The sequence below is a fragment of the Trichosurus vulpecula genome, chromosome 6 (genome assembly GCF_011100635.1).
Source record: "Trichosurus vulpecula isolate mTriVul1 chromosome 6, mTriVul1.pri, whole genome shotgun sequence".
Taxonomy (NCBI): domain Eukaryota; kingdom Metazoa; phylum Chordata; class Mammalia; order Diprotodontia; family Phalangeridae; genus Trichosurus; species Trichosurus vulpecula.
Window position 1 is genome coordinate 5,142,736 of NC_050578.1, and position 27,494 is coordinate 5,170,229.

Here is a 27,494-nt window from a genome sequence, read left to right on the forward strand (position 1 = left end):
GGATCCTCGGTTGGGCTTGAAGGTTACCGCTGCAGAGCTGCATAAGAAGGGAACTCACCGTGTATCCTGTGTGAATTTTGCCACTGGTCCTCCCCAGCATCCTTGGCGGCTCTGTATCCCAAGGAAACAGACCAGTTGGGTCATTTTCTCTATTAAGAGATACCAGAGATCAAGCCAACATGCATTTCCCTGTGTCAGAACGCATAGTCACTACAGATCTTGAAGGTAAGCTACCAAGAAAGCTTGTGACAATTGGGTAGGGATAGTGCATAGCTTGTGCGTAGAAATATAGAACTATCCAATTCAGACTAAAGTGTCATAGGCTACTGTTTGGGTAACTTTTCCTCAGATCCATTCAGTTGCATTCTGTAAGTGATCATGAGCCATGTGGGTGAGAATCCATCCCAGTCAGGATGACAGAGTTCAAGCTCTTGGACCCAGGGGCCCAGACACACTGCAAAACTGGCCACAGCTCATTGTCACAGGATCCAGTGCCTGATTTTCAGGGACTGGTGCTGGGGGAATGGTTCTACGGCTGTCTGCCATACCAATAAGGCGAGGACTCTTGAAAGCAAGCACACCAAAAGCGAAGAAAGCCAGACCTTTGGCAGGCATTGTTCTTTTGAGTTGTGTTTGGTAGAAATGGCCAGAAACCTGGAGTAGCTTTGGAGGTCTTCAGTCACTGTGGGAGATAGCTTTTGGCTGTGAAAGAAGGAAGTTTAATTTCTCTAATCTACAAATTAGGCAGGGCTGGGAGATTTAAAATGTTCTCATGTACAAGTGCAAACTTAGTACATGTGGAAGCTTCTTGATTTTCTCCAATCTTCTCTTTTTAAGCACATTCTAACCCAAATCAGAACATATCTTTTAAGTGTCTTTTCACTTGAGTGACCTAGAGGAATCAGAGTCGATCATTGCATACTTCAGATTTTGTTAATGTTTCCAGTATGCTTAAGGTCTTCTATTTTAACTTCTTTTTGTTTTAATTTATTTATTTAACATATTTAGTTTTCAGCATTGATTTTTACAAGAGTTTGAATTACAAATTTTCTCCCCATTTCTATCCTCCCCCCACTCCAAGATGGCATATATTCTGGTTACCCTGTTCCCCATTCAGCCCTCCCTTCTGTGACCCCACTCCCCTCCCATCCCCTTTTCCCTTCCTTTCTTGTAGGGCAAGATAAATTTCTACGCCCTATTGCCTGTGTATCTTATTTTCTAGTTGTATGCAAAAACTTTTTTTTTGTTTTTGAACATCTGTTTTTAAAACTTTGAGTTCCAAATTCTCTCCCCTCTTCCCTCCCCACCCACCCTCCCAAGACGTCAAGCAATTCAACATAGGCCACATGTGTATCATTATGTATAACCCTTCCACAATACTCATGTTGTGTAAGACTAACTATATTTTGCTCCTTCCCAACCCATCCCCCTTTATTGAATTTTCTCCCTTGACCCTGTCCCCTTTCCAAAGTGTTTGTTTTGATTACCTCCACCCCCATCTGCCCTCCCCTCTGTCATCCCCCCCTTTTTTATCTTCTTCCCTCTTCTTTCCTGTGGGGTAAGATACCCAATTGAGTATGTATGGTATTCCCTCCTCAGGCCAAATCTGATGAGAGCAAGATTCACTCATTCCTCCCTCACCTGCCCTCTCCCCTCCTCCCACAGAACTGCTTCCTCTTGCCGCCTTTATGTGAGATAATCCACCCCATTCTATCTCTCCCTTTCTCCCTCTCTCAATATATTCCTTTCTCATCCCTTAATTTGATTTTATTTCTTTTAGATATCTTCCCTTCATCTTCAACTCACCCTGTGTCTGCTTTCTCTCTCTCTCTCTCTCTCTCTCTCTCTCTCTCTATATATATATATATATATATATAAAAATATATATATATATACACACACACACACACATACATATATACATACATACACATTCACTTATATATACAGAAACATATATATATATATATATATATATATATATATATATATATATATATTCCCTTCAGCTACCCTAATACTGAGGTCTCATGAATCAAACACATCATCTTCCCATGTGGGAATGTAAACAAAACAGTTCAACTTTAGTAAGTCCCTCGCAATTTCTTTTTCTTGTTCTTTTTCTTGATTACCTTTTTATGCTTCTCTTGGTTCTTGTGTTTGAAAGTCAAATTTTCTATTCAGCTCTGGTCTTTTCACTAAGAAAGCTTGCAAGTCCTCTATTTTATTGAAAGTCCATATTTTGCCTTGGAGCATGATACTCAGTTTTGCTGGGTAGGTGATTCTAAGTTTTAATCCTAGCTCCATTGACCTCTGGAATATCGCATTCCAAGCCGTTCGATCTCTTAATGTAGAAGCTGCCAGATCTTGGGTTATTCTGATTGTGTTCCCACAATAGTCAAATTGTTTCTTTCTGGCTGCTTGCAGTACTTTCTCCTTGATCTGGTAGCTCTGGAATTTGGCAACAATATTCCTAGGAGATTTCTTTTTGGGATCTATTTGAGGAGGCAATCGGTAGATTCTTTCAATTTCTATTTTGCCCTGTGGCTCTAGAATATCAGGGCAGTTCTCCTTGATAATTTCTTGAAAGATGATATCTAGGCTCTTTTTTTGATCATGGCTTTCAGGTAGTCCAATAATTTTTAAATTATCTCTCCAGGATCTATTTTCCAGGTCAGTGGTTTTTCCAAGGAGATATTTCACATTGTCTTCCATTTTTTCATTCCTTTGGTTCTGTTTTATAATATGTTGATTTCTCACAAAGTCACTAGCTTCCACTTGCTCCAATCTAATTTTTAAGGTAGTATATTCTTCAGTGGTCTTTTGGACCTCCTTTTCCATTTGGCTAATTCTGCCTTTCAAGGCATTCTTCTCCTCATTGGCTTTTTGGAGCTCTTTTGCTATTTGAGTTAGTCTATTTTTAAGGTGTTGTTTTCTTCAGTGTATTTTTCAGTATTTTTTTGGGTCTCCTTTAGCAAGTCATTGACTTGTTTTTCATGGTTTTCTCGCATCCTTCTCATTTCTCTTCCCAATTTTTCCTCTACTTCTCTAACATGCTTTTCCAAATCCTTTTTGAGCTCTTCCGTGGCCTGGGACCAGTTTATGTTTTTCTTGGAGGCTTTTCATGTAGGCTCTTGCACTTCGTTGACTTCTTTAGGCTGCATGTTTTGGTCTTCTTTGTCACCAAAGAAAGAATCCAAAGTCTGAGACTGAATCTGGGTGCATTTTCACTGCCTGGCCATATTCCCAACCAACTAACTTGACCCTTGAGTTTTTCAGCCCAGTATGACTGCTTGTAGACTAAAGAATTCTATGTTCCACGTTTGGGGGGGATGTGCCAGCTCTGCCACGCCAGCACTCCTCCTTCCCCAAAAACCCCCAACCCAGACTGGGCTTAGATCTTCAGCAGGCTGTACACTCCTGCTCTGATTCGCCACTTAATTCCTCCTACCAGGTGGGCCTGGGGCTGGAAGCAACTGCAGCTGCAGCTGCCCTGGGGGCGGTGGCCGAACCTGGAACTCCTTCCACTCCTGCAGCTTTTCCCTCTAACATTCTCCACTGTCTTTGGTGTTTGTGGGTTGAGAAGTCTGGTAACTGCCGCAGCTCACTGATTCAGGGTCCTAGGGCCAGCTCCTGGTCTGGTTGCTCCACGCTGCTCATGCTGGGCTCTGCTCTGCTCCGCTCCCAGCTCCCAGCTCCGTGTGGGATAGACCTCACCCAGAGACCATCCAGGCTGTCCTGGGCTGGAGCCCTGCTTCCCTCTGCTGTTTTGTGGGTTCTGCAGTTCCAGAATTGGTTCAGAGCCATTTTTTATAGGTTTTTGGAGGGACTCGGTGGGGAACTCATGCTAGTCCCCACTTTCCAGCTGCGTCTTGGCTCCGTCCCCTTCTATTTTAACTTCTAAGCAGAGCAGAGAGTTGCAAATGAAAATTACCCCAAAAACCCCAATGCAGCTGCTGCAATCAGGCTGGCTCCATAGGTTTGTGATTCCATTTGGAATTAGTATGGCGGGTCTTCTAGCAGAGGGTCAGACATTCATGGTGATCATAATCATAACTGGTATTATCACTCACAGGTTCCCAAGTACATTAAGCTCATTGTCTTATTTGACCCTCACAGAAACCCTGTGAGGTGGGTATTAAGGATACTTTTCTCCTCAATTTCCAGATGAGGAAACTTCTCACAGAGCTTGTGACTTGCCCAGAGTCACAGAGCTTGTAAGTGTCAAGAGTGAGATTTAAACCCATGGTCTGGCTGACTCAGTCCAGTGGTCTATCAATTATGCAACTTTGTTCATTCATTTTTCAATCATTTCTGACTCTTTGGGACCCCATTTGGGGTTTTCTTGGCAGAGATATTGGAATGGTTTGCCATTTCTTTCTCCAGCTCATTTTACAGATTAGGAAATGGAGGTAAACAGGGTTAAGTGACTTGCCCAGGGTCACACAGTTAGTAAGTGTCTGAGGCCAGATTTGAACTCAGGAAGAAGAGTCTTCCTGACTTCAGATATAGCACTCTATCCATTGCAGTGCCAACTAGTTGTTCCCACCTCTCCCCCCCACCCCCATTATACCACATTTTCTCTCAAATGTGCAGTGGCTCTCCTTCCAAAGAGCAAAACAAGGTAAAGAATTTCTCTAAAGCAAAAGAGTCATAGTCATAAATCATGGCAACATCAGGCTTGCTAGCTCACAGTCCAATGGCAGCAGGCCCACAGAGTGGGATGCTTCCTGGATCACAGATGAGTTCAATGCCTAGCCAAGATTTCATCAGTTCTCAATAAACATGGTTGAATGAGTAAATGAATGAATCAATGAATACAAGTGCTCCAATGAAATGAATGTCCTCTGGTTGTCGGTATTCACCTTAGTTTATCCATGGTATAGAGGGATCCAAGGTTGCTCTGAGTGTTTGGAGCATGTGTAGCATGGGCTTCTTCTTTCATTTCCATCCAGAGTCATTGCATTGGGTTGTCCCCTGGCAACCCAAATCCTGGTCTAAAACTTAGAGTTCATGAGTTCTCACCCACTCTGGTAATGATGGCCCCTGAGGCATGGAGTAATCTGAGCTTTTGTGATACAGGTTTTTCTGTAGTTGTATTTGACCTCTGGGCATGTGGCCCATTGTGCACTCAGAGACTAGCAGAGTTTTGTTGGTCCTTAGAGGTACCTTAGATGTTCAGCAGCACCCCACATCCAGGCAGGTGGCCTTCTTCCCTTCCTCTTCCCTTTATCCCATTTCCCCAGTCACTATTCCTCGTCCTTCCACTCCATGGCCACATCTAATAATTTTTACATTATACTTTGGGTCCACTGTGTTCCCTGAGTGGAATCTCCACCTGATCATGAAGCAATTCCCTGTCATTCACTACTTCCTGCTTATTCAAGATGTCCCTTTCCCATGCTATATTGACTATATGCCTGCCACCCTCCCCCACCATTATTTTCTTACACACTAGACTGAGGTTGGACTCCTAATTTCACCATGATGCAGACCTATATCCTATAACTAGACAAGTCAGTAGATCTAGGGAGATGCCATTTGTCAAATCCATTCCATGTACAACTGAATTTTCCCCAGTCTTGCTATGAGCTCCAAACATGCCAAGTAAAGCTGTCTTAGTAATTTTCAAAAAGGCAGGAAACATAATGAAAATGCGGAAGTAAGGAAGGCACTATGGCAGTGTGAGCTTTGGGTTTGGAATTGGAAGATCTGGTTTGGAAGCCCAGCTTAGCTCTCTGTTGCAAATCAGCCTGATTCAGGCTGATCCAATGGTATGCATTCAGTATTAGAATCTTAGACCATTGAGCAATTAACAAAAGAAGGTCTACTAGTCATAGCCTAGAAAGGATACTCCAGGAGGATATATCCTTGATTGTGTTGAGTCTGGCTTTCCTGCTTCTGTGTTGACTGTATAGGTATCCTGTGCAAAGGGGAAGAGGTCCTGACATCTGAGCCACGGACATGTCCTTGGGCCCCCAGGACTCTGTCTGTGGTTTGAGCTTCAGTCTCATGGACCAATTTGATTTGGAGGATAGTTTCAGTACGAAAAAAACCAAAACTAAAAACAAAACAACTAACTCGGACATACGCTGGGTGAAGAAGATCAGGCCCTGCTTATCTGGCAAGGCCACCTGAGACATTGTTCCTGCCATATCTGTGATCTGGGCAAATAAATCATTTCACCCATCTAGGCCTCAGTTTCCCATTGTGAAAAGTTGATGATTGAACCAGACCAGGGGTTCTTAATCTGTTCTTCTGTCACGGGCTACTTTGATCAGCTTAAGGACCCCTTCTCAGAATGTTTTTAATTGCATAAAATAAAATATATAGAATTAAAGAAAAAAAATTCATATTGAAAGACATATATCCATTAAAAAAAGTTCATGGATTTGTTTAAAACCCCTGAATTATATTATCCAAAAGATCCTTTCTTATAACCTTATATTCTCAGTTTCCTATTCAGTTCAATCCTATAAGCATTTATGAAGACTCTATTGTGTGCAAGGCACTGTGTTAGACACTTGGAATGGAAAGACAAATTAAATTTTAAAATAGATATTACTTGTCTCAAGGTAACACAGTCAGTTAGTTGGTCAACCAGCATTCATGACGTGTTTCCTATGTGCCAGACCCTGGAGACACACAAAAAGCTGGAAGACAGTCTCTGCTATCTAGGAGCTCAGTCTAACAGGGGGAGGGGCAACATTTAACAGGTACATACATATAGGATATAAAGAATAGATTGGTGATAACCAAGCACAGGAAGACATGAGCATTAAAGGGGATTGGGAGAAGCTTGTTGGAGAAGATGGGATTTTAGCAGAGGAGGAAGGAAACCAGGGAAGCAAGGAGGGGGAAATGAGGACCTCCCAAAGTATGAATGTACTTGTCATAGAAAAGCAGTTTCAGAATGTGGAGGTAACATGGCGAGCATGATCTTTATGGATTGAATGAGCCCAGTTTTCTTAACTGTCACCTAGATTTTACTAATGAATGTCTTCTTGGCCTCCCTCTGGTATGTCCATAGTGATGGTTCTCCCTCAGAGGCAGACGATGTTTCCAAAAGGAATTAAAAGAAGGTAAAGCAGAAAGCAACAAATAAAAAAAAAAGAATTAAAAGAAGGGAGAAGACAAAGACCTTGGATTGTCCAGGTCTGTGATCTCCCTGAAAATGCAATTGGAGGCAATTTTGCCTTATAGCATGCATGTTTGAGGCAGAGAAGGGATAGCACCTGAAAAGCAATAGGCCTGATTTGATTTTTCACTGTGCCAAACTGCAAGAAGTAGAAAGGATCCTGGTAGAAACCTGAAAAGCCCACACGTCACTATCCGTAGCCAGAAGTGACCTGCAATGATACCATGTCCCTCACCTTAGCAACTGGTCCTGAATTCCTGGAATCTTATAGTGCACCCCTGGCTTTAGTTGGAGGTTCACAGTTGCTTTCTGATTCTATGATCAACCTGGATCGGCCTGTAGCCGACAGGAAGCATGCTGCTGGAGAAAGCTCTGGCTTTGTTTTCACCAAATGTTCCTCAGTTCACTGTCAAAGGTTCTGTGAACCCAGGCATAGTCTGAGCTCTGTCTGAAAGAAGGAAGGGAGTTACACATCAGTGCTTCATAACAAACTGTTTTCCACTAGGAATCATGATAAAGATAGTCTGATTTCAAAGGGTTAGAAAGTACCCTTCATGCTCTTCCCATTTAAAAAAAAACATTCCTCTTTCTTGGCCAATATGATGCTATTCTTAAAATAGTTGGAAAGAACATGAAAAATAGGCCCAATGTGTCTCTTTCCTGTACACAGCTGGTCTGTATGATTTATATGGAGTATTTATTTTTGTACTCTGCTAAAACAAAGTTTGTTCTGAAAGAGATATACAGCACTTACTACTGAGCCATGAAAAAAATAGCCAAGCAGCCTGTCATGTATGCTAAACCATGTGGTTACTGGGTATTAAATGCCTTTTCCTAGACCAAGAATGAATTACAAGGACTCAACCTATGCCCAAGGTTCCTTCCAGCTCTAAATCTATGATGCTATGACCCATTCACCCTCCATCATAGGGAGCAAGTGCTAATGGAATGCAAACTACATGGAGCGGGTTGTTTTTTTTTTAATCCCATGGAAGAATATCCATAGTTGACTCTGTCAAATAGGTGACTGAACCTGAAACTTTCCCTTTCTAATATTTGGTAAGAATGAATAAACATGCAATTTGCAGCACTTAGAAAGATGAATCTTTAGACAGGGAGATTGTAATGGTATGCGTTATTACAGAAATATTTTCTGTCCCAGGAGTTTACAGACCAACCTATACAAATTCCATTCCCCTCTCCACCCCCACTATGTCCTTTACCATTTTTGTTTCATGTTTTTAGAGACTGGATTACTTTTGTAAGATACATGCAACAAAGCACAAAAAATAACCCATGGAACCATTTGCAAATGAATGTTATAATGGGAATCTCGGGCTGCTTTGAAATCTACAAATAATCCTATACACACTCCTCAGCCACCACTACCAACACCTTCACATTTCTAACTTTGATTTCATTTTTCCTTTTCCATCAAAATCTTTATCCTATGTTAACCAATAGTAAAGTTTGCTTTCCTCCCTTTCCTTCTCAGTTTCAGTGCAAGGGGTAAGAGCAGTAAAAATGGACCCAAAAAATGAACTGAAAGAAGAAAATTTAAGTCTTAGGTAATCCTAGGGATGACTATGCGGCCTATGAATCATGTGGTCTAGGCAGACAGGAGCACTGGAAGCCATACTTAAGCACAATTAGCAAGGCTAGTGTGGGAGAAGGAAGCCAGGTTAGAAGTCATACCCATAAATAAGAAGTAGAATATGGAGTAAGAATTAAAGAAAAAGGAAACAGAGAGAGAGATTGCAGCCAAACAAAGAGACCAGAAGTACTGGGAACTCAGAACAAGAGGGACAACTCCCATTTCCTGAGCGCTGTAAGACTTACCACACGGTAGTGGTACAACCCCATTTACCAGCTGAGGAGAAAGCTGCAGAGAAGTGAAATTCATCAACCCTGGTTTTGCAAACTACAAATGATTGAGTTAAGCTTTGAGCTTGGGTTCCATATTCCTAGGCCACTTTTCTTTCTGTGACCTCCCTAGAACTAGCCTGGGAGGCAGGAAAATATTTAGAAAGCTAACAACTGGAATAGTGGGTACACACTGGACAATGAGGAGTGTTTTCTTTTGCTTTTAGCATGGCATTTCTCAGATTAGTAAATGAGTGATATCAAGGTAGAATGGATCAAGGGCTAGGTTTTGAGTCAGGAAGGTGGTTGTTCAGTCATTTCAGTCGTGTCCGACTCTTCGTCCCTTTTGGTGTTTTAAGTAATTCGTTTTGGTTTGATTGGCTGGTTAATGGCTCTCATTGGTCCAACTCCAGAATGCAGTAGAAGTGAAGTGTGTGAATGCTTATAGGCTTGGCCAGAGTGGTGGGTTAGGGAGTGGCTGTTACAGTGATGTGCCCCACCTTCGATGGGATGGCAGCAGCTGGGCAGTCCATTCCCAGCATGATGTAGTCACATGCAGCATAGAGAACCAAAGGCAACCATGAAGTTAGGACAAAACCAACTGCAGTATTTCCACCGAAATGGATGTAAATGATTAATTATTTGAAGCTTAGTTCATCAGCTGAGGGAATCACTAGAAGGGCCCATTGTCAGCATCCAGCCCAACCCCTGCTCTAGACATGGATGCCCTCCCCAAAGTTCCTGAGGAAATGACTCCAGTGCTGTTTGCTACTTTACAAGGCAGTGCTCTGTTTTTCCATTTGGGGAAAGGCTTTTTGTTTCACGAAACTTTTTACCGATACTTGAAGTTCTGACCTGATCCTATTTGTAAATCAGACACTGTTCATTCACCTTAAGAAAAAGATCCTTTCCTCTTCCTCTGGGCTCAAGTCCTTCTTCTAACAAATACTTCCACTCCAACCATGGGCAAGTCATTAAATGATAGTAACAAGAGTCAATCAACAAACATTCATTGAACATCTGCCACATGCCAGCCACTGTGATGAGTACTCAGGATACAAACAGAGGCAAAAGCCAGTCCCTGCCCTCAAGGAGCTGACAGTCTAATGGGGGAGACAACATGTAAGGAAATATGTATAAAGCAAACTATACACAAGATAAATAGGAAGTAATTAACAGAGGGAAGGCACTGGAATCAAGAGCGGTAGGAGAAGATTTATTCTAGCAGATGGAATTTTAGTGGGCATGTCAAGGAAGCCGGGGAGGTCAGTAGTCAGAGCAGAAGAGGGAAAGGATTCCAGGCATGGAGGACAGCCCAAGAAAAATGTCTGGAGCTAAATCATCGGGTGTATCATTTGTGGAACACCAAGGAGGCCAGTGTCAGCAATGCATGATGAGCAGTAAGGTGTGAGGGCTAGGTTATGAGGAGATTTGAATGTCAAATAGGGCATTTTGAATTTGATCCACAAGGCAATAGAGAGCCACTGGAGTTTACTGAGTAGTTGGTACGATCTTCGGACCTGTGCTTTAGGAAAATCACTTCCGGTTGGATTGGAATGGGAAGAGACTCGAGGGAGGCAGACCCCCCGCCCCCAGCAGCTATTGCAATAATCCAGATGTGAGGTGATGAGGATCTGCACCAGGGTGGGTTCAGTGTCAGAGAAGGCATCTTGGAGAGATGTTGCTAGTCATCAAGTTAGGTAGGACAGTGTTTGGTCTAGTTCTTCTATTCACATTAACTGTACCAAGAAATTTTGCACTTCCCTTTCTCACTATCCAAGGAAGACCAGGAAAGTACCAGATTTTTTTTTTAATTACTAACTTCCATTCCATAGAAATAAAACAAGAAGACTGATTGTGGTGAGGAAAGTGAGTTTTTCCTCCTCTTTTGTCTCCCATCCAGCCACCTCAACCTCCACAGCTGGAACAAGCCATCTGGTCAAATGTGCTGAGAAGGATAAGACTTTCTGCGTGAATGGAGGAGAGTGCTTCATAGTCAAGGATCCATCAAACCCCTCCAGATACTCATGCAAGTAAGATCCTGCATCCTTCTTTTCAAGCCTCCCTTCACAGTCCCTGCTGCTAAAGGAGCTCCCTTCTTTGCAATGAGTATTGTGTTTTGCAGTTGCTTGTACCAACTTGGTCATATGGTTTAAAGGGCTTTAGGCAAACATTCTTTCGTCTGGCAGACATTTCCCCAGTCCTTTTGGACAGGCTGTGTTATTTCTTCCCTTCTGGTTGGCACTTTGTGTTTACACGAGGATGAAGAGTCCCCAGAGGACCAAAGCATGGGATCCATAGTGCCATATTTTTTGTCCAGTGTGTGAAATAAGCTCAGTGCCACTGGCCATGCTTCATCGCAGGTGATGTTTGTGGCATGGCTAGAATACTACACTCCTGCCAAGATGTATATCACTAAGACAACATTTTCACTAGCCTTCAAATTTCCAAGTTGGATAATAATAATCTTACAGGGAATTCTAATGCATGGGTCAATTTCAAAGGTTGGTCATGCTGAGAGGCTAGCTTTCAGAAGTCCATTGAGTACTGCACATCTTATGTCCTGTCAAAGGTTATTTACCAACTCCTTTTTATTAGCATTTCAATTATCTAAGAGGGTTAATGAATGCCCCCTTGTAAAAGCATCTTCTCATAAGGGAAGGACATATATCATTTATTCTTAACACTTCACCTATGAAAATACGGAACAAGAGATTTCAGAGATTTCATTGAGCCACACACTTTTTAATTAAATGCTTTATTAGACACAACATGAAACATCAATATGGACAATTAAGCTCACTTAGCTGTTGTTTACATTTAATTTAATTTAATTCCATGCATATAGTATGCATTTTAAATAGAATCACAAACTTGTAGACTTGTTTTAGAAATAGTTCTGGGCTACATTTGGAATCTTCAATTCCTGTTTGGAATGCAGGATGACATAGTCTATCCTCATCCCCCCAGTAAATATTAGCTAATTAGAAGGTTGTGTCTTGAGACAGGCAGTGCCTCAGGAAGCTAAAGAAAATGTCTAGATATTTCTACACATTTGGTCACTTGAAGGGCGATCATTTGTTAAGTCATAGGGAGAAGTATTGATCCAAATGGCTCAAAGCATTAGGTGCATGCTGGGTACCATTCCATGCAGAGCTGCCCATCTTAGGTCACAAGCAAATGGAGGGAAATGAAGAAACTGGCCCTTGCATATAGTCATGCATTGACCTAGAATATTCAGACACCAGTCACTGAAGTCTTTACACCATATGTGGATAAAATGGCCTTTGGGCCTCAGTGTCCCCATCTGCAAAATGAGGAGCCAGGGATTTCATGATCACCCAGCTTCCTCTCACCTCTGCACAGTATAACTTTCTGTTAGCATCATTAGTCATTTCAGATGGAAAACAAAACATAAGTCAACGAACTCAATTCTCCATCACTCAAAACCAGCATCTTTTTAAAGAAGGAAACTGTTATTTTATTTGAATAGGGGAGGGGATAGCCAAGTGAAGGAAAGAAAAACAAAGAAATTATTTACATAAAGGAGTGTCAAATGTCATAATGTCTGTAATCCTTAAAGTATCATATGAAACAAACACAGAGATAGAAATAGATGTTGATATCGATATAGAGAGATATAGACACATGGATGGTAAGAAAAGCGTAGGGTTGATCCTAAAGAGAATTAGATTTTATCTCAGCCATTTATTTGCTGTGTGACCTTGGAAAAATCTGTGCTAGCTTTCTTCTTGCTGTAGAATATCAGACTAAGAGGAAGACATTCCAGAGTTCTGGGGTTCTAGGGTTCTTCTAGACTATGTGACTTGGACTAGCTCCTTCTGGCCTTTGGGCTTTGGCTTCCTCAGCTAAAAAACAAGGCAATCTAATCCTAGCAGTCTCTGATTTTCATATCCACAGGGTTACTGGGGATAGTGTGCACAGCCTGGAGTCAGGAAGACCTGAGTTTCAGCCTCAGATCCTCCTCTTCCTCCTCCTCCTCTTCCTATAAAATGAAAGAGAAGTTCACAAAGGTCTTTGGAAACTTAGATGGTGGTGTTGAACTGTAGACCAAAAGACATATAAGCTCAGCTCTGCTTATGGCATTCTGTTGTCTAGATAGATTTTGTAGAGGAAGAAATAGTCCAAGTGATTTGCCCTATGTCAAGAAATGTCTTAGAAACCAGTTCTGGGGCAATCTCAGAGTCTGTGACATCTAGGTATCTCCTATGGTTACTGATGGGCCATCTTTAGTTCAAGATCGGACACCCTTCCCTGTGATCATGTCCCACAATCTCAGGCTCCAAAGTCCTGCCTTGACATACGCTCACAGAATCTTTGCCTCTACTTAAACCCTTGGACGGGGCAGAAAGCTGGTACAGTGGATAGAGAATTGGCCCTGGAGTTGGGAGAACCTGAATTCAAATCTAGCCTCAGACACTTACTAGCCTTGTGACCCTGGCCAAGTCACTTAACTAAGTTTGCCTCAGTTTCCTCATATGGAAATGTCAAACCACTCCAGTATCTTTGCCAAAAAAAAAAAAAGACAAAAAACAAATAGGGTCATGAAGAGTTCAGGCATAACTGAACAACAAAAAAACCCTTGGAGCTCATCTAGGCCAGTCCCTCTCCTTTTATAAATAAGAATACAGAAGCCAAGAGAGGCCCTGGGACCTGTCCAAGGTTACACAGCCTGTGCACCTTCCTTCATATGTTTCCCTGAAATGCAAAGCCAACGCCTCCTCGATAGCTCCGCTCAGTAGCTCAGCTAGTGCATGATCCTAGGTGTCTTTCCTTTCTGTACCAAAGACATTGGCTCTTGGGGGAAACAGTGGCCTCATATTTGGGAGATGCCTGGGTTCCAATGCCAGCTCTGCCACTTGCTAGCTCTGGGAAAGCTGGAGCTTTCACCTTTCCATTTCCTCAGTTTCTCCACTTACAAATGTGGCTAATCATAATTGTATGGAGCCCCTCTGTGAACTTGGAATGGGTACAGGAACACAGCCTCTCATATCTATTTTAATGCGGGTGCTAATTACGTACTTTTAAAAATGGGATCTTAATACCCTGCTTTCTGCGTCATGCAGATCAGAGGCCATATTTTACAATGATATGTTTTTCACCAGACCACTTAGAAGGGACAAAACCACAAATTTTAGCACTTGCTGAACATATTTCTGCTTTATTAGTGAATTCATATTTTCCATATGGTCCATCTGTCAGAGCTACTGGCCACATCAGTAGAAATTAGCTTAGCTCTTAAGTGAAGGTGGGCCTCACAAACACCAAACTGAGTCATTGTGCAGGACTTCTCTTTGGTTCCCGTCAGCCTCAGGTATTTTGGATGGGGTGGGAAGGTGGGGGGGCTAGAATGTTCAGTGCTGGGGCAGATAGCATTGGGGCAGACCCACCCTTGTGTGTTGGCTAGGATCAAGGGTTGCATGGGAATTCACCAGGTTTAAAAAAAAAAAAGCACAGGTGAAAATGATTCTGGAGACAGATTTCTGAGTGACCTTTATTTTCTTCTGCATTTGAGTTGAAGGCAAACTCATACCTTTGGTGCAACTTTTTCTCTGTATTAATTGAGTGAATTCTCCAGATTATCTAAAGATAGTAAAAGGCACTGGCTTTCATGAGCCAGTAGTGTGGACCTATCAGTGCTTTAAGGTTCACTGGGAGCTCTCCTTACAGCTGAGGCCATGGGGAGTTCAGGAACCATTATCAGATTTGTAACTAGGATTTCTTGTGCTCAAGGGAAAAAGCATAAACTGTGCCTAGGGCGCCACAGCCCACTTACTGATAGCTTAGCTTCATATTTGAGCTAATTATTCTGACTACTGAGGTGCTCCTTATTTGTTGTTTCTATGCTACTTAATATTGAAAGTGTTTTTAACATCCTTGAAGCTCAATGCCCTCTAAATGCAGCACCTCTGAAGTTCAATGCCTGGCTAAAGCCCTGGCCACACTGCATTTGGTACAGCTATGATCAAAGAAAACTGAAGTTTAGAAAGTGGAATAATTATCCAAGGGTCTGGATGTTAAGTGGTGGAGCCAGCACCTGAGCCCAGAACGGAACTGCCTAAAAGCTCATAGGTAATAAGCAGTGAAGCCATTAACTTCAGAGGAGCTTGGTTCAGAGGATAGGGTTCACTGGCCCTGGAGTCAAGAAGACCTGAGTTCAAATCCAGCCTCAGATCCTTCCCATCTTGGTCCAGAGCCTAGCAGATGGAAGTCCTTACTCAATTCTTATTGCTTACCTGACCGACAGACTGAGCAGACTCCTGATAAAAACCACATTCCATGCTAAGCTGAACAGAGAAGGGAAAAACAAAAAGAGAAAACAAAGGCAAGCCACTTAACCTTCATTTCTTCACTTGTAAAAATGGGATAATAATAGTACCTAACTCCCAGGGTTGTCGTGAGGATCAAATGAGATATTTGGAAAGCACCCTGCACAGTGTCTGCTACATAGGAAGCCTTAATAAATGAATGTTCCTTCCTTCCCATACAAACATGATCATCTTACAGAGGATGGATTAAAGGCACAGAGGGGCTAATTCAAACAATCAATCAACTTTAATTAAGCTCTTCCTATGTACTGGCACTGTGCCAAGCCTTGAGGATACAAAAACAAGCAAAAGACAGTCCCTGCCCTCAAGGAACTTACATTCTAATGGGGGAGAAAACATACAAACAAATATATATACACAGCAACCTATATATAGAATAAATAGGAAATAATTAACAGTAGTTGAAGAAGTCTTTTTACAGAAGATGGGATTTTAGTTGGGACTTAAAGGAAGCCAAGAAGGTGAGTGGTCAGAGCAAAGGAGGAAGAGCATTTCAGGCATGGGAGGCTGAAAGAAGATAGATGGAGAATCTGAAACAGCCAAGAGGCCAGTGTCACTGGCTTAAAGAGTAGGTATTGGGGAGTAAGGTGTAAGAAGACTGGAAAGGAAGGAGGGGGCCAGCATATGACAGTCTTTCATTGGTTTGCCCTTGGTCACAAGCTTGTTAATAGATCCAGAATTAAACTACCAGGCTCCTGACTACCTGCTCATGTCTGCTGTTTCCCCTTTTTAAATGATTATCATCTCAAGCTAGTTGGGAGAAAATGCTTTCAAAGCCTTGAGTCCTGGTGGAGGAGGTCAAAAGCCATGTGGGAATAGAACAGGGTCTCCCTTTTTGTCCTGTGTGCTACTGAAGGTGAACTGAAGATGCTTTCAGTGAAACAACAAAGCATGAGTTTACATCTTAATATTTTTTTTTTCCAGCTACTAATAAGTTATTTGCTTGTGCAAAAGATGATAGGACATTAAATGTGAAAGAAGATCAGGACAATGAGTCATCATAGGACTATTTCTATGTGAACCCCATTGAAAAAGATGAGAAGATAACTAAAAGATAGTTATTTTATTCTAGTTTGTAATGGTCCATAGAATATTCAGCATATTAAATAAAAAGATAGTGACTTTTCCTAGGATTATTTCTATTTGAACTCCATTGAACAAGATGAGAGGCATGTGGTAATAATCCTAATAGAAAGGAAAGGCATAATGCAGGGAGCCACTGAAGGAACCAAGGTGAAATTGAAGGAATATTGAAAACATCAAGATGTCCCAGACTTAGGCTGAGATGATATCAATGGGAAGGGAGAGTCAAAAAGCAGTGAGGAGACATTTTGAAGAAATGACTGAATATGGTGACAGGTTGCATATGGAGGACTTAAGAGAGAGACATCTCAAAGCTGACCTCAGAATTCCTTACCTAGAAACTGGAATGAAAGTGGAAGGAGGGACCAAAAGCTATAATTGGGAAGGAGAATTAGGGATATACTCAGTGTTAATGCAGCCAGAGACCATACAGAAAGTTATATGATAGAGCCATGGAACCAAAACTGCCCCAATATAAATGCAACGTTTATTAAGTACCTGCTGTATGTAAAGCTCCATGCTCCACATTGGGGATACAATAACAAAAAAAGGCCCATCTTCCAAGACAAAGTGTACATGCAGCTTGTGTGGGAGAACATGGCGTATACATAGCTAAGTAAATTCAAGCTAGTTTGAAGAAGGGAAAGTGGAGATTGGGGGGGATCTCCTTCTGAAACCTTGAAGGAAGCTATGGATTCTGAAAAACAGACATGAGGAGGTTGAGACCAAGAGGAATGACATCTTTAGAGTAAGAACACTGAAGTGATATGAAGGCTTTTGCATGGGCACCCAGGTGAAGATTGCCTTGTGATCAGGGCCAACCTTCCTGAATCATAGGACTGATAACTCCAGCCCACACTGACCCAGATCTTCTCCTTAGGGATTTGCATAACATGAGTCTATTCATCACAACTTAGGAGTTATGATAGCATTGATCTCCAGTTGTTTTCTGCTTCTCCCTGCATTTTAGTGTGTTTATTTAGAGGACAAGTCAGTCCATCAGGAAACATATATTAGGCACTTCTTGTGTGCCTGGAACAAGGACTATGCCCTATCTGCCTCTTTTTTTTCCTTCCCTAGCCACCTCAGTATGGTGTGGGGCTTTCATTGGGAGTCTATTTGCTCCATCAGGCAGGCAGACAGTAAATCTGAACTGAAAGTAAGAAATAATTAAATGCTAGGCTCTCTACTAAGTTCTGGGTGTGCAAAGAAAGGCAAAAGCATGGTCCCTGCCCTCAGGGAGAGACAAATGTATGTGGAGAGTAGATGAAGCCAGTGTGAAAGGGGAAGATGGTGGAGACAGGAAAAGTCCCCTACAGAAGGTGAAATTGGAGCAAACTCTTAAAGGAAACTGAGGAAAGTAAGAATGTAGATGTGAAGAAGGGCTGCCCCAGAGATGGGAGAGAGAAGGTCAGATGGAGAATCTGCAAGTAGGCCCATGAACGTGCATCATGGAGATAGGAAGGGGGCCAGATTGTGAAGAGCTTTAAATAGCCATTGGAGGCAGTAGGGAGCCAGTGGAGCATCTAGGGGAAGGCCTGATGTGGCCACAGCTGAACATCAGGAAGATCACTGCAGTGGCTAAGCAGAGCATAGTTTTGAGTAGGGAGGACTTTCTGGTGGAGAGATGACCTTCTGAAAGGACTTGTGGAAAATCCTTTTATTGAGGTCTTTTCAAAAGAAGAAAAATTGAAGGGTTGTCTTCCCAAAATTCAGAAAATCACATGAGGTGACTTAGGGAATCCTCTCCCTCCTCTGTTTTTGTTTTTCTTAGTTACTGGTAAAGGAAAAGAAGTTTCATCATGGAGATCATTACAATTTGTATACAAGGCAGCATCAGGGCTAGAAAATGAGGAGATATAATGTGGGAGACTGTGTGGAATTCACACCTGGTTAAATATGTAACCTCAGCTGAAGTACTCACCATTGAGAATAGGGGGAGAGATGGAGCTTCCTACCCAGCTTTGCAGAGTTAATTTTGTGAGCCAAAGGGGAAACTGGATAGATAGAAAGTGATAGGGCTGGCTTGGAGGGTTTCCTTTCTAAGCCTTGGTTTCCTGGTGGAATGAGTTGATATAATTTAAGCCTAAAAGATGAGTGTTAGCATTTTGGTAAAATTTAGATTTATCTCTATTTACTCATGAGGTCAGAGTGGATTGTACATGTGCTATTGGTCCACGAGTGCAGCCCTGCCTGGAAGGAATCCTCAGTGTAAGCTGTAGGAAGGGAACTCTGTGTGTGTGTGTGTGTGTGTGTGTGTGTGTGTGTGTGTATGCACATGTATGTGTAGGGGGGTGAAGAACACGGGTAGAAAGCCAACTCAGGTCTTTACTAGAAGTTTTCTAATTGGATAGTTGTTTTAATGATGGACAAAACAAAGCTTCCCTTGAGCAAACCAATGGATTTTACAGATAATATTGAGACTAGGGCTTAAACTGAAATTAGAAAACCATTTATGACCCTAAAGAAACTATGAATATGGCTAGATAATAGAATGAGATTCATCTCAGAAATATGCAGACTAATAGTAACAATTCATTGGGGAAAGAATAATTCGAGACACAGATAGAGATTCCATTAGTGAGTGGGCGAAATCTGGCCCAACATCCGACTGGACTGTGGGGTGGAGAGGAGTCGGAATTCGCAATACAAGACTGCAGAAAACCAGACCGGCAGCATTAGAAATGTCTGTCTGGCCAACTCAAATGTACGTACTCGAGGGAATGGAGAAAGACCTTGACATCAGCCTCCTGAACCCATGGAGAATCTTCAAAATACATTTGTTCAAGATCAGCTCTCATCATCGGCCATATGATCCTTTTTGAAACTGGATGTGTTTGTAAACAGATAGCCAACACTGTCTCAGATACTTTCTGAGTTGCAGCACTATAAGAATAGCCCTGATCAAAGTGGAGGTTTGGAGACGAATGAGAAGAGATCCCTGCTTTGTACTGCCCAGACAATTCCATATGGCGATGTCATTCCAGAGATGTTCTGTAGTTAAAGCTCAAATGGATTCCCCTTCAGGTCACCAGTTTCCCCCTCCTCTTCACTCCTCTTCACATGATCTAATGAGAGTAAATCTGATTGCAATTTGAGCTGATGGTCATTTCTTGTTTGATATTAAAGTCGTCTTGAGGATGCTACAGAAAGGATTGCTTGAGGATGCTCAGTGAAGCTACAGAAAATGAGATAAAATCCCCAAATCCCAAAACTTGGCTTCTTTTATCTAATTGGACAACACCCCATGGAACTTTTAACTTACAAAAAATGTGGCAATGAACTGTCTTAGGACTGTTACTGCTCAGCTCCTTCCAACTGAGGGGGAGGGCGGGTGAGATAGCGAGAATGACTACAACAATAAGGATGAAAACATGACACTATTTCAGGGAGTCCACTGTGGGTTTTGCCTAGCCTTAGGTGATCAATCATCTCTTTTAAGTAGTAATAAGGAAATACAGATTTCAGGTTGAAAAGGGAGATAGAATAAAACAACTTATCAATCATTTGCTATGTATGGATGACACCAAGTTATATGGCTTCGCCAAAAATTGAAATTTAAACACACATACACACACACAGAGAAGGGGGGGGAGGGAGAGGGAGAGAGAGAGAAAGAGGGGGGAGAGAGAGAGAGGGAGGGTGGGAGAGGGAGAACAGATCCTTTATGCTTTGAAATCTTTATTCAGTGATATAAAAGTGTGATTTGGACTCAAGAAGTATAAACTTATTAATGAATACGAAGATAGGGATGGAAGCTTCAAGCTTTAACTCAAGGGTCAAATTGAAACAATGAATGGACCTCATAAATAATATCTTGGAATCCTCCAAACAAGACACATGAAGCATTGGGGTATCAAGGAGAAAGGTGTGGCTGAATACATTAAAAGACTTCTGGCATCCTGAAATCAAATCTGAGTGGGAAGAATACACTTAAAGCAATGCATGCTGGACAATCCCAATTTTAGTATATACTAGCCAAACTGTCAAATGGAACATAACCAATTTAGACAGGATTTTAGCAAAAAAAACCTATGATTTTTTTTGAGGGGGAAGGCAGGGCAATTGGGGTTAAGTGACTTGCCCAAGGTCACACAGCTAATAAATGTGTGAAGCGTCTGAGGCCGAATTTGAACTTAGGTCCTCCTGAATCCAGGGCAGGTGTTCTACTCACTGTGCCACCTAGCTGCCCCAAAAGTCATATGATATTAACAAAGCGTAAGGCTTTATGTCCCTAAGAAGATAGTCACTTAGCATTTTTAGTAGTGATGATGATAAATAGATAGATAGCAGTTACATAGCCCCTACCATGTGCAGGCACCATGCTTGGCAAATATTATCTCATTGGATCCTTACAACAACTTTGGGAGGCAGGTGCTATTACTATCTCTATTTTACAGTTGGGGAAACTGAGGCAAACAGGGTAAGTGACTTGCCCAAGGTCATACAGCTAGGCAGTTTCTGAGATTGGGCTTGAACTCAGTCTTCCTGCCCCCAGGCCCAGCAGCTCTAACCACTACCTCATTTAGCTGTGCTCTCTAGGAGCTCACAATCACCTGAAGCAAGAAGAAAATTCCCTCCTTAAAAAGGCAATGGATGGATATACATACATACATAGATACACAGGTCGTATGATAAACAGATTAGAAAATGGGAAGTGTTGTATTTGACATGCACAGAATCACTTCACCAAGCAATGTATATGTTGACCCTCCAGGTTCATACCATTGGTTTGCTTTAATGTAGCCAAAAATAGTTTGCTTCCACATGGAACGTGAGAAACCCAAGATCTAGGAATAGAATTAACAAGAATTCTACGTACAACATTTTTATGAACTAAGACAACAACATGTTGATGAAGAAGTATTGGATAAATGGTTGAATCTTGTGAGTTTGTTTGTGGAGACAGAAGGATTTTCTATGACAATTCAGGGCCAGATCATTGATCTCAGAAATTCCTGAAAGATTGCCCTTGAGGAGTTTGGACTAAGTGACTGAGGCAGATTATGCAAGACATCAGTAGAGACTCTGCAAGCTGCAAAAATTCAGCACCTGCTGAATACCTCACAAGAAATGGCATTATCGCTGGAATTATAATTCAATTGCCATTTTTCACAAACTGAGAGACATCAGATCTTTAACATAGACTTCAAAATATCCTTGAGAATTCAACAAATACCTGAACTGGAACTAGGGTCTTATCATAGACAGGTCTGTTGCCCACAGTTGCCTGGCTATAACCTTGATCCATAAGAACTTAAGAAATACATTTTTTTTGTTTTTTATTTTGCCATAACAACTGCTCATGACTTTCTGCCTGCATGGAATGAAAAGACCTGGTGGGAGAATCAAAATCATGGGAACAGACTAAGGTACATAACATCTTCTTCAGCCTCTCTCCTGCTGGAGTTGGACCAAGGATGCTTTCACCAAGCCTACAAAAGATGAGCTTATCTCCTGATCCTTTATCCAATAACAAAAAAATGTGCTTCTCACAATGATGAGATTCCAGGTCTGGATTAAAATTAAAAATAATGGAAATAAAAGGAAGGGGGGGAAGAACATAGTTTGATGATGCCTGTTAGACAAATGACCTTGATCCTTGATTTTCTCTCCCTCTAAGCCTTCCTGCTGCCTCAGCCCATCCCCCCTTTAATGCAGGACACCCCTCCTCCAAGGGCTCTCACAGGACATCATTGCTGCTGCTGCCCATTTTGATCATGTTGAAGATGTGTAGAAGAGGCAGTTTAGAATCCTAGATTGGTTTCCACATGGAAGAACCCGACAGAAAAGGAAATGTGTGATTCATGAAAAAGCCAAGCCTATTAGATAATAATGGTCACTGGTGTTTATGTAGTGTTTATAGTTACAAATGACTTTATAGAATTATCTTATTTGGGGCTTACAATAACCCAGGAAGCCAGTCCCAAGTATAATTAACCCCATTTTGCAGATGAGAAAAATGAGGTTTAGAGAAGTTGGCATTAGCCCAATGTTACAAAGTTATTAAATGCCTGAGGCAGCACTCAAGCTTTAAGTTCTAAAGCCCGTAATAAACATTACCCTAGAGTCAGAGCACCCGAGTTCAAATCCTACTTTTGATATTAAGTCTGATCATGGCCAGTTCCCTGGGCCTCAGATGCCTCATTTGTAAAATGAAAAGCTTGGTCTTGATAGGCTCCATGGTCCCTTTCTAATCTAGATCAACAACGTTATGATGTGATGATGCTAGGAAGCAACGAGGTTCTTGTAAATATTGAATTGGAAACAATAGCTCAGTATTTATCTATCCCAATAGAAAAATATATTTGCACATCTGGGTGAGTCCGTTCAGCAAGCTTTTATGAGTGCCAACTATGTGAGATACACTGGTCTAGATGCTGAGGGTTTTCATCCACTTGAGAGGGAAGGCTTGGTCCAGATCCATGCCAATGAGGTACTGAAACACATCTGCAATTCAGTCTTAGAGAAGAGACCTGGACCACTAAGAAATCAAATGACTTGGCCAAGGTCATGTGGCAATTAGAGCTAGGTCTTAAGTCCTAGTGTTCCCAGCTCCAAATCTGGCCCTCTATCCACTATGCCTTGCTGCCATATCCATGCTAGATATTCTTCTATTGCCACCACCACTAATGGTAACTAATTCTTTTATAGTGCTTTAACATGTGCAAAATACTTTACAAATATTATCTCATTTGAACCTTACAACAACCCTGAGAGGTAGATGCTATTATTATCTTCATTTTACAGAGAAGGAAACTGAGTCATAAAGAGGTTAATTCAATTGCCTGAGGTCTCACAGATAGTAAGCGCCTGAGGCCAGATTTGAATGCAGGTCCAGTGTACCATCTACTGGGCCAGTGAAACAAATGAAACATACTCCCTGCCACAAAGAAGCTTACCAGTCTACAAAACCTCAAGTCATATTTTCCTGTCTTTTCCTTCTTTTCCCCTATAAAAGTAATTTTATTGATATCCTTCATTTTATCAGCTATTTTTCAGAATATCCTTTCTCTCCTCCCTGCCCAAGCCATTACTTATTTTAAAATGTGTGTGTGTGTTGGGGCGGGGGGGAAGTTATGTATGTCTAACCAAGATACTGAAAAAGTCTGACATTATATGCCTTGTTCCACATCCATGGGCCCCTTCCCAATCTCTAATCTTCTGCATTTTCAACATGGACAGAGATTTAAGTTGAATGTTTGGGTTTAAATGGTTCATATAGAGATTCCTTAGGCACCAGATAGTGGAACTTCTCTAACATTGAATCTATAGAAGAGAAGTTATTCACAACTATCATTCATGGATATGGAGACTTTAATGACATTCAAAAATTTCTTTTTTCTATGATTAGAGCCAACTTACACCAGGAATTCAGGGATGGTTTGATAGGAGGAAAAGTATAAGCATAATCATAACTTTTTTTTAAAGAACATAATTATGTAAATATAATAAGTCTACAACAAAATGTAATGTTTACTCATTTTTTAAAAAGATGGAAAAGAATAGGAAGAAAGGTACCTTTCCTTCAAATTATCAAAAATATCAGTCTTCCCCTCAAATAGAGTGTAAACTTTTTAAGCATAAGAATGATTAACTTTTGCCTTCATTTCTCCACTATCTATCACATAGAATGTACTTAATTAATGTTTTTTGACTGAATAAATCAACCAATCAAAAGTGAGCATTTTTTAAAACCTTGAAGTTTTACCAGTAACACCAGGGATAAAACAAAGATGTTCACTGTCTCTACTCTTATTTGCTAGAATACTAAAAATGCCAATTATGGCTGCAAGTCAGTGAATCTAAAGAATTTATCCAGACCTCAGATTTAGATAGATGATTTTTCCCTTGTCTGTGGTTCCCACCTAAAATTGATGATGTCATCTTTTGCAAAAGAAATAACAATCACCATCACAGGCATTTCCCATGCGGTCTGCTAATCCTATCTGTGTTCTCCAAAGTTAGCTAAATGGCTGCTTATGCTGAGCCTCTGATTTCTCAAGAAAAGGGAACTGATTTTAATTTCATCCATGCATTCAAGGGAATATCATAACAAATGGTTTCTTAGAAATCCCCTAGTTCTCTTTTCATGTTGATTGCCCAATCAATTTAGAACTCATCAGGGGCTAGGATCCTTTTTCCAACACCACGTGTTAGGCTAGGTCTGCAGCCAGCAGAAGGAAAATGAATTTAGCACATGGAGAGATTGGATAGATAGTGTCAATGTGGCTCCTGCCAAGTTTGAAAAGGGGCATGAATAAGTGATTCCCCTGGTTAAAACACCCTGGACTTCTGAAAGTTTCCTTCTATGTAGATATTATCATGACATGACTTGATGATTTCCATCTTTGCCTTGCAAATTGTAAAGCATCATGTACGTAGATGGTTCTTATGTTCATGATTGAGAAAGTAAAGAGGATCTCTAAGAAGAGGTTCCTTCATTAGAAAGTTACTGTGGTATCATAACAGAGTTTCCCTGGAGAAAACAATAAGAAAATATTTGCCAGATTTTCACCCCCTCTTCCCACCTGCTCTGTCTGCCTTTGCTTCCCAGAGCTCTGGGTAATTAACCAATATTTTCCAAGCATTTTTTATATAATTGTAGCTCCTCTGCTTCTCTTTCCAGTAAGCACTGTGGTGGGTTTTTTTTTTTGGCTCCTTTCCTAAACCTTTCATAATGGCAGTCCTTGACTAGAAACAGAATGATGTACTTTTCCATCTCTTTTATCTGGCTTTGTCTCTCTCTGTGTGTCTCTCTGGTCCCCCCCACCCCCCCTTTCTCTCTCTCTCTCCCTCTCTCTCTCTCTCTCTCTCTCTCACTCACACACACACACACACACACATACACATACACCACATGAGACTCCACACTTGTACCTCATTTTTAGTCATAACAAAGTGGATCATAGCTGTTGCCAACATGGCAGACACAGTTTGAGCCAATAGGAGCCAATCAAAGGACCACAGTCATAGAAAAATGAAAAGAATAGGTTGCATTTCCATCAGCATTTTCAGATTCATGGAACACTTTTCTCACGACAGCTCTGTGTGGTAAATACTATAAATATCATGATCTCCATTTAATGTCTGAGTAAACTAAGACTTTAGTGAAGGGAAATGACTTACTTGGGGCCAAACAGATAGTAATTATCAAAGCCATATTTAGAATCCTGGCATCTCGACTCCAAGTCTTGCACTCTGGGCACATTATATTGTACTACCCATTGTCCTCCAAGTCTTCATTCCTCCTACAGCATGTTCACAAGGATTTTTAACACTAATCTGGAAGGCCAAACCAAAAATTCTTACTTTGACAATCAGTTCACATCAATGGTATGTAGTAGTTTTATTTCCTCACCAGTTTTTCCTTTGTCTGCCAATCATTTGCAGGCTTCCTAGGGTGGCTCGTACATGAGAGAAATCATTTAACTTCTCGTAAATCAATGATTTTCCACGCATCTCTTGATGGACCTTCCTACTAGATCTGTAGCAAAATCAGTGAGAGCAAAAGAGGCAGGGATGGGGCTCTCAGAAACCTAAAGGACCTATGAAAATTTAAGGTCTTTTAACATTAGTAATAGAAGTTACATTTATTCTACTCAAGGCCATAGGTTGAAGAGATTAGTGATGTCTCTCTGCCTCTTTGAAGGGACTCTATGATTTGAATATATCAAACCTTTTGGGTATATCCAAGGTTTTCTAGTTTGTCAGATCTGGAAATGACCTTAGAATATAAAATCCTAGAGCTAAGAAGGTCTTGGAATATGAATGGTCAACACACAGAATATTGGAGTTGGAAGGGTCATAGAACATAGAATGTTGGAGTATTGAATATGAGGGTTGGAATTGATCTTAGAACAATGGATGTCAGCACTAGGAGGGCTCTTAGATTTGTTGTTGTTAATTGTTTCATTTGTCTGACTCTTTGTGACGGACTTGGGCTTTCTTGGCAAAGACACTGGAAAGGTTTGCCATTTCATTCTCCAGCTCATTTTATAGAGGAGGAAATGGAGGCCAATGGGGTGAAGTGACTTACCCAGGGTCACACAGCTAGTCTAAGGGAAGATTTAAATTCAGGAAAATGAGTCTTCCTGACTCATTCCTGAACCTGGTGTTCAATCCACTGTGCCACCTAATTTCCCATCCTTAGAATATAGAATGCTAAAGCTGGGGTGACCTTAGGACCAAGAATGTCAGAGCATGCAGAGTTAGAACATAGATACTTGAAGGTAGAAGGAATCTCAGAACATAATATAAGAGCATAAAATGTTGAAGTTGGAAGGGATCATGGACCATAGAATGTTGGAGTTAAGAGTGACTTTCAAACAAAGAATATCAGAGTTGAGAAGAACCTTGGAACACTTTTAGAAAGCTGAAAGGAATCTTAGAACATAGAATATTCCAGTTCTAAGGAGCTTTAGAACGTAGATTGATAGAACTGGAGGAGCACTCAGAGATCAGACAGCTCCCCCAACCCCTTTATTTCACACATGAGGTAACAGACCCAGGCAGAAGGGGTTAAGGGTCACCCAGCTAGTTAAGAGAGCTGGGACTTCAACCCAAGTCATCTGACTCCACTTCTAATGGTGTTCTTCTTCCATTCTATCCTTTCTACCTCCCTCACCAAACCATATGCTTAACATAGAATTTGAAAGGAAGTGTAGTAGTAAGGAATAACAGGTTTACTTGTGTCTATATAAGAATTAATTCTTCTGCATATTCGTACTTCATAGAGCTGGAAAGGACCTTCCAAGTCATATGATACAATCACTTCTTTTGACACATGAGGAAACTGAGGCAAGAGACATTAAACTGCAAAGTTCCATGGGCAGTAGATCAAAGTTAAAATTTGAACTCGGATCCTCTGACTCCACATCCATAACTCTTTCCTCTGAGCCACTCTGAATTGAAATGCTTGTGGGTGTTTGTTTTTATGGAAAGTCAGGTTGATGTATGCTTTCCAGCTTTTTCTGTTAAGACCGTGAGAACTCTGTGATCCATAAGCATTTGCGTCAATTTGAGCAGAAAATTCTTGCATTTAGTGGGGCAGGTTTTAC

The 27,494-nt window shown here is 41.3% G+C and overlaps 1 protein-coding gene across 3 annotated transcripts in view; it reads left to right on the plus strand.

Annotated features, from left to right (window-relative positions):
* Positions 1-27,494, plus strand: part of NRG1 (neuregulin 1) — an 836,141-nt gene that overhangs the window by 782,000 nt on the left and 26,647 nt on the right. For all 3 annotated transcript variants that reach the window (XM_036764409.1, XM_036764410.1, XM_036764411.1), the window contains one exon: positions 10,905-11,034. In XM_036764409.1, the coding sequence (XP_036620304.1) occupies positions 10,905-11,034 (130 nt within the window). The remainder of the gene's footprint in view (positions 1-10,904; positions 11,035-27,494) is intronic.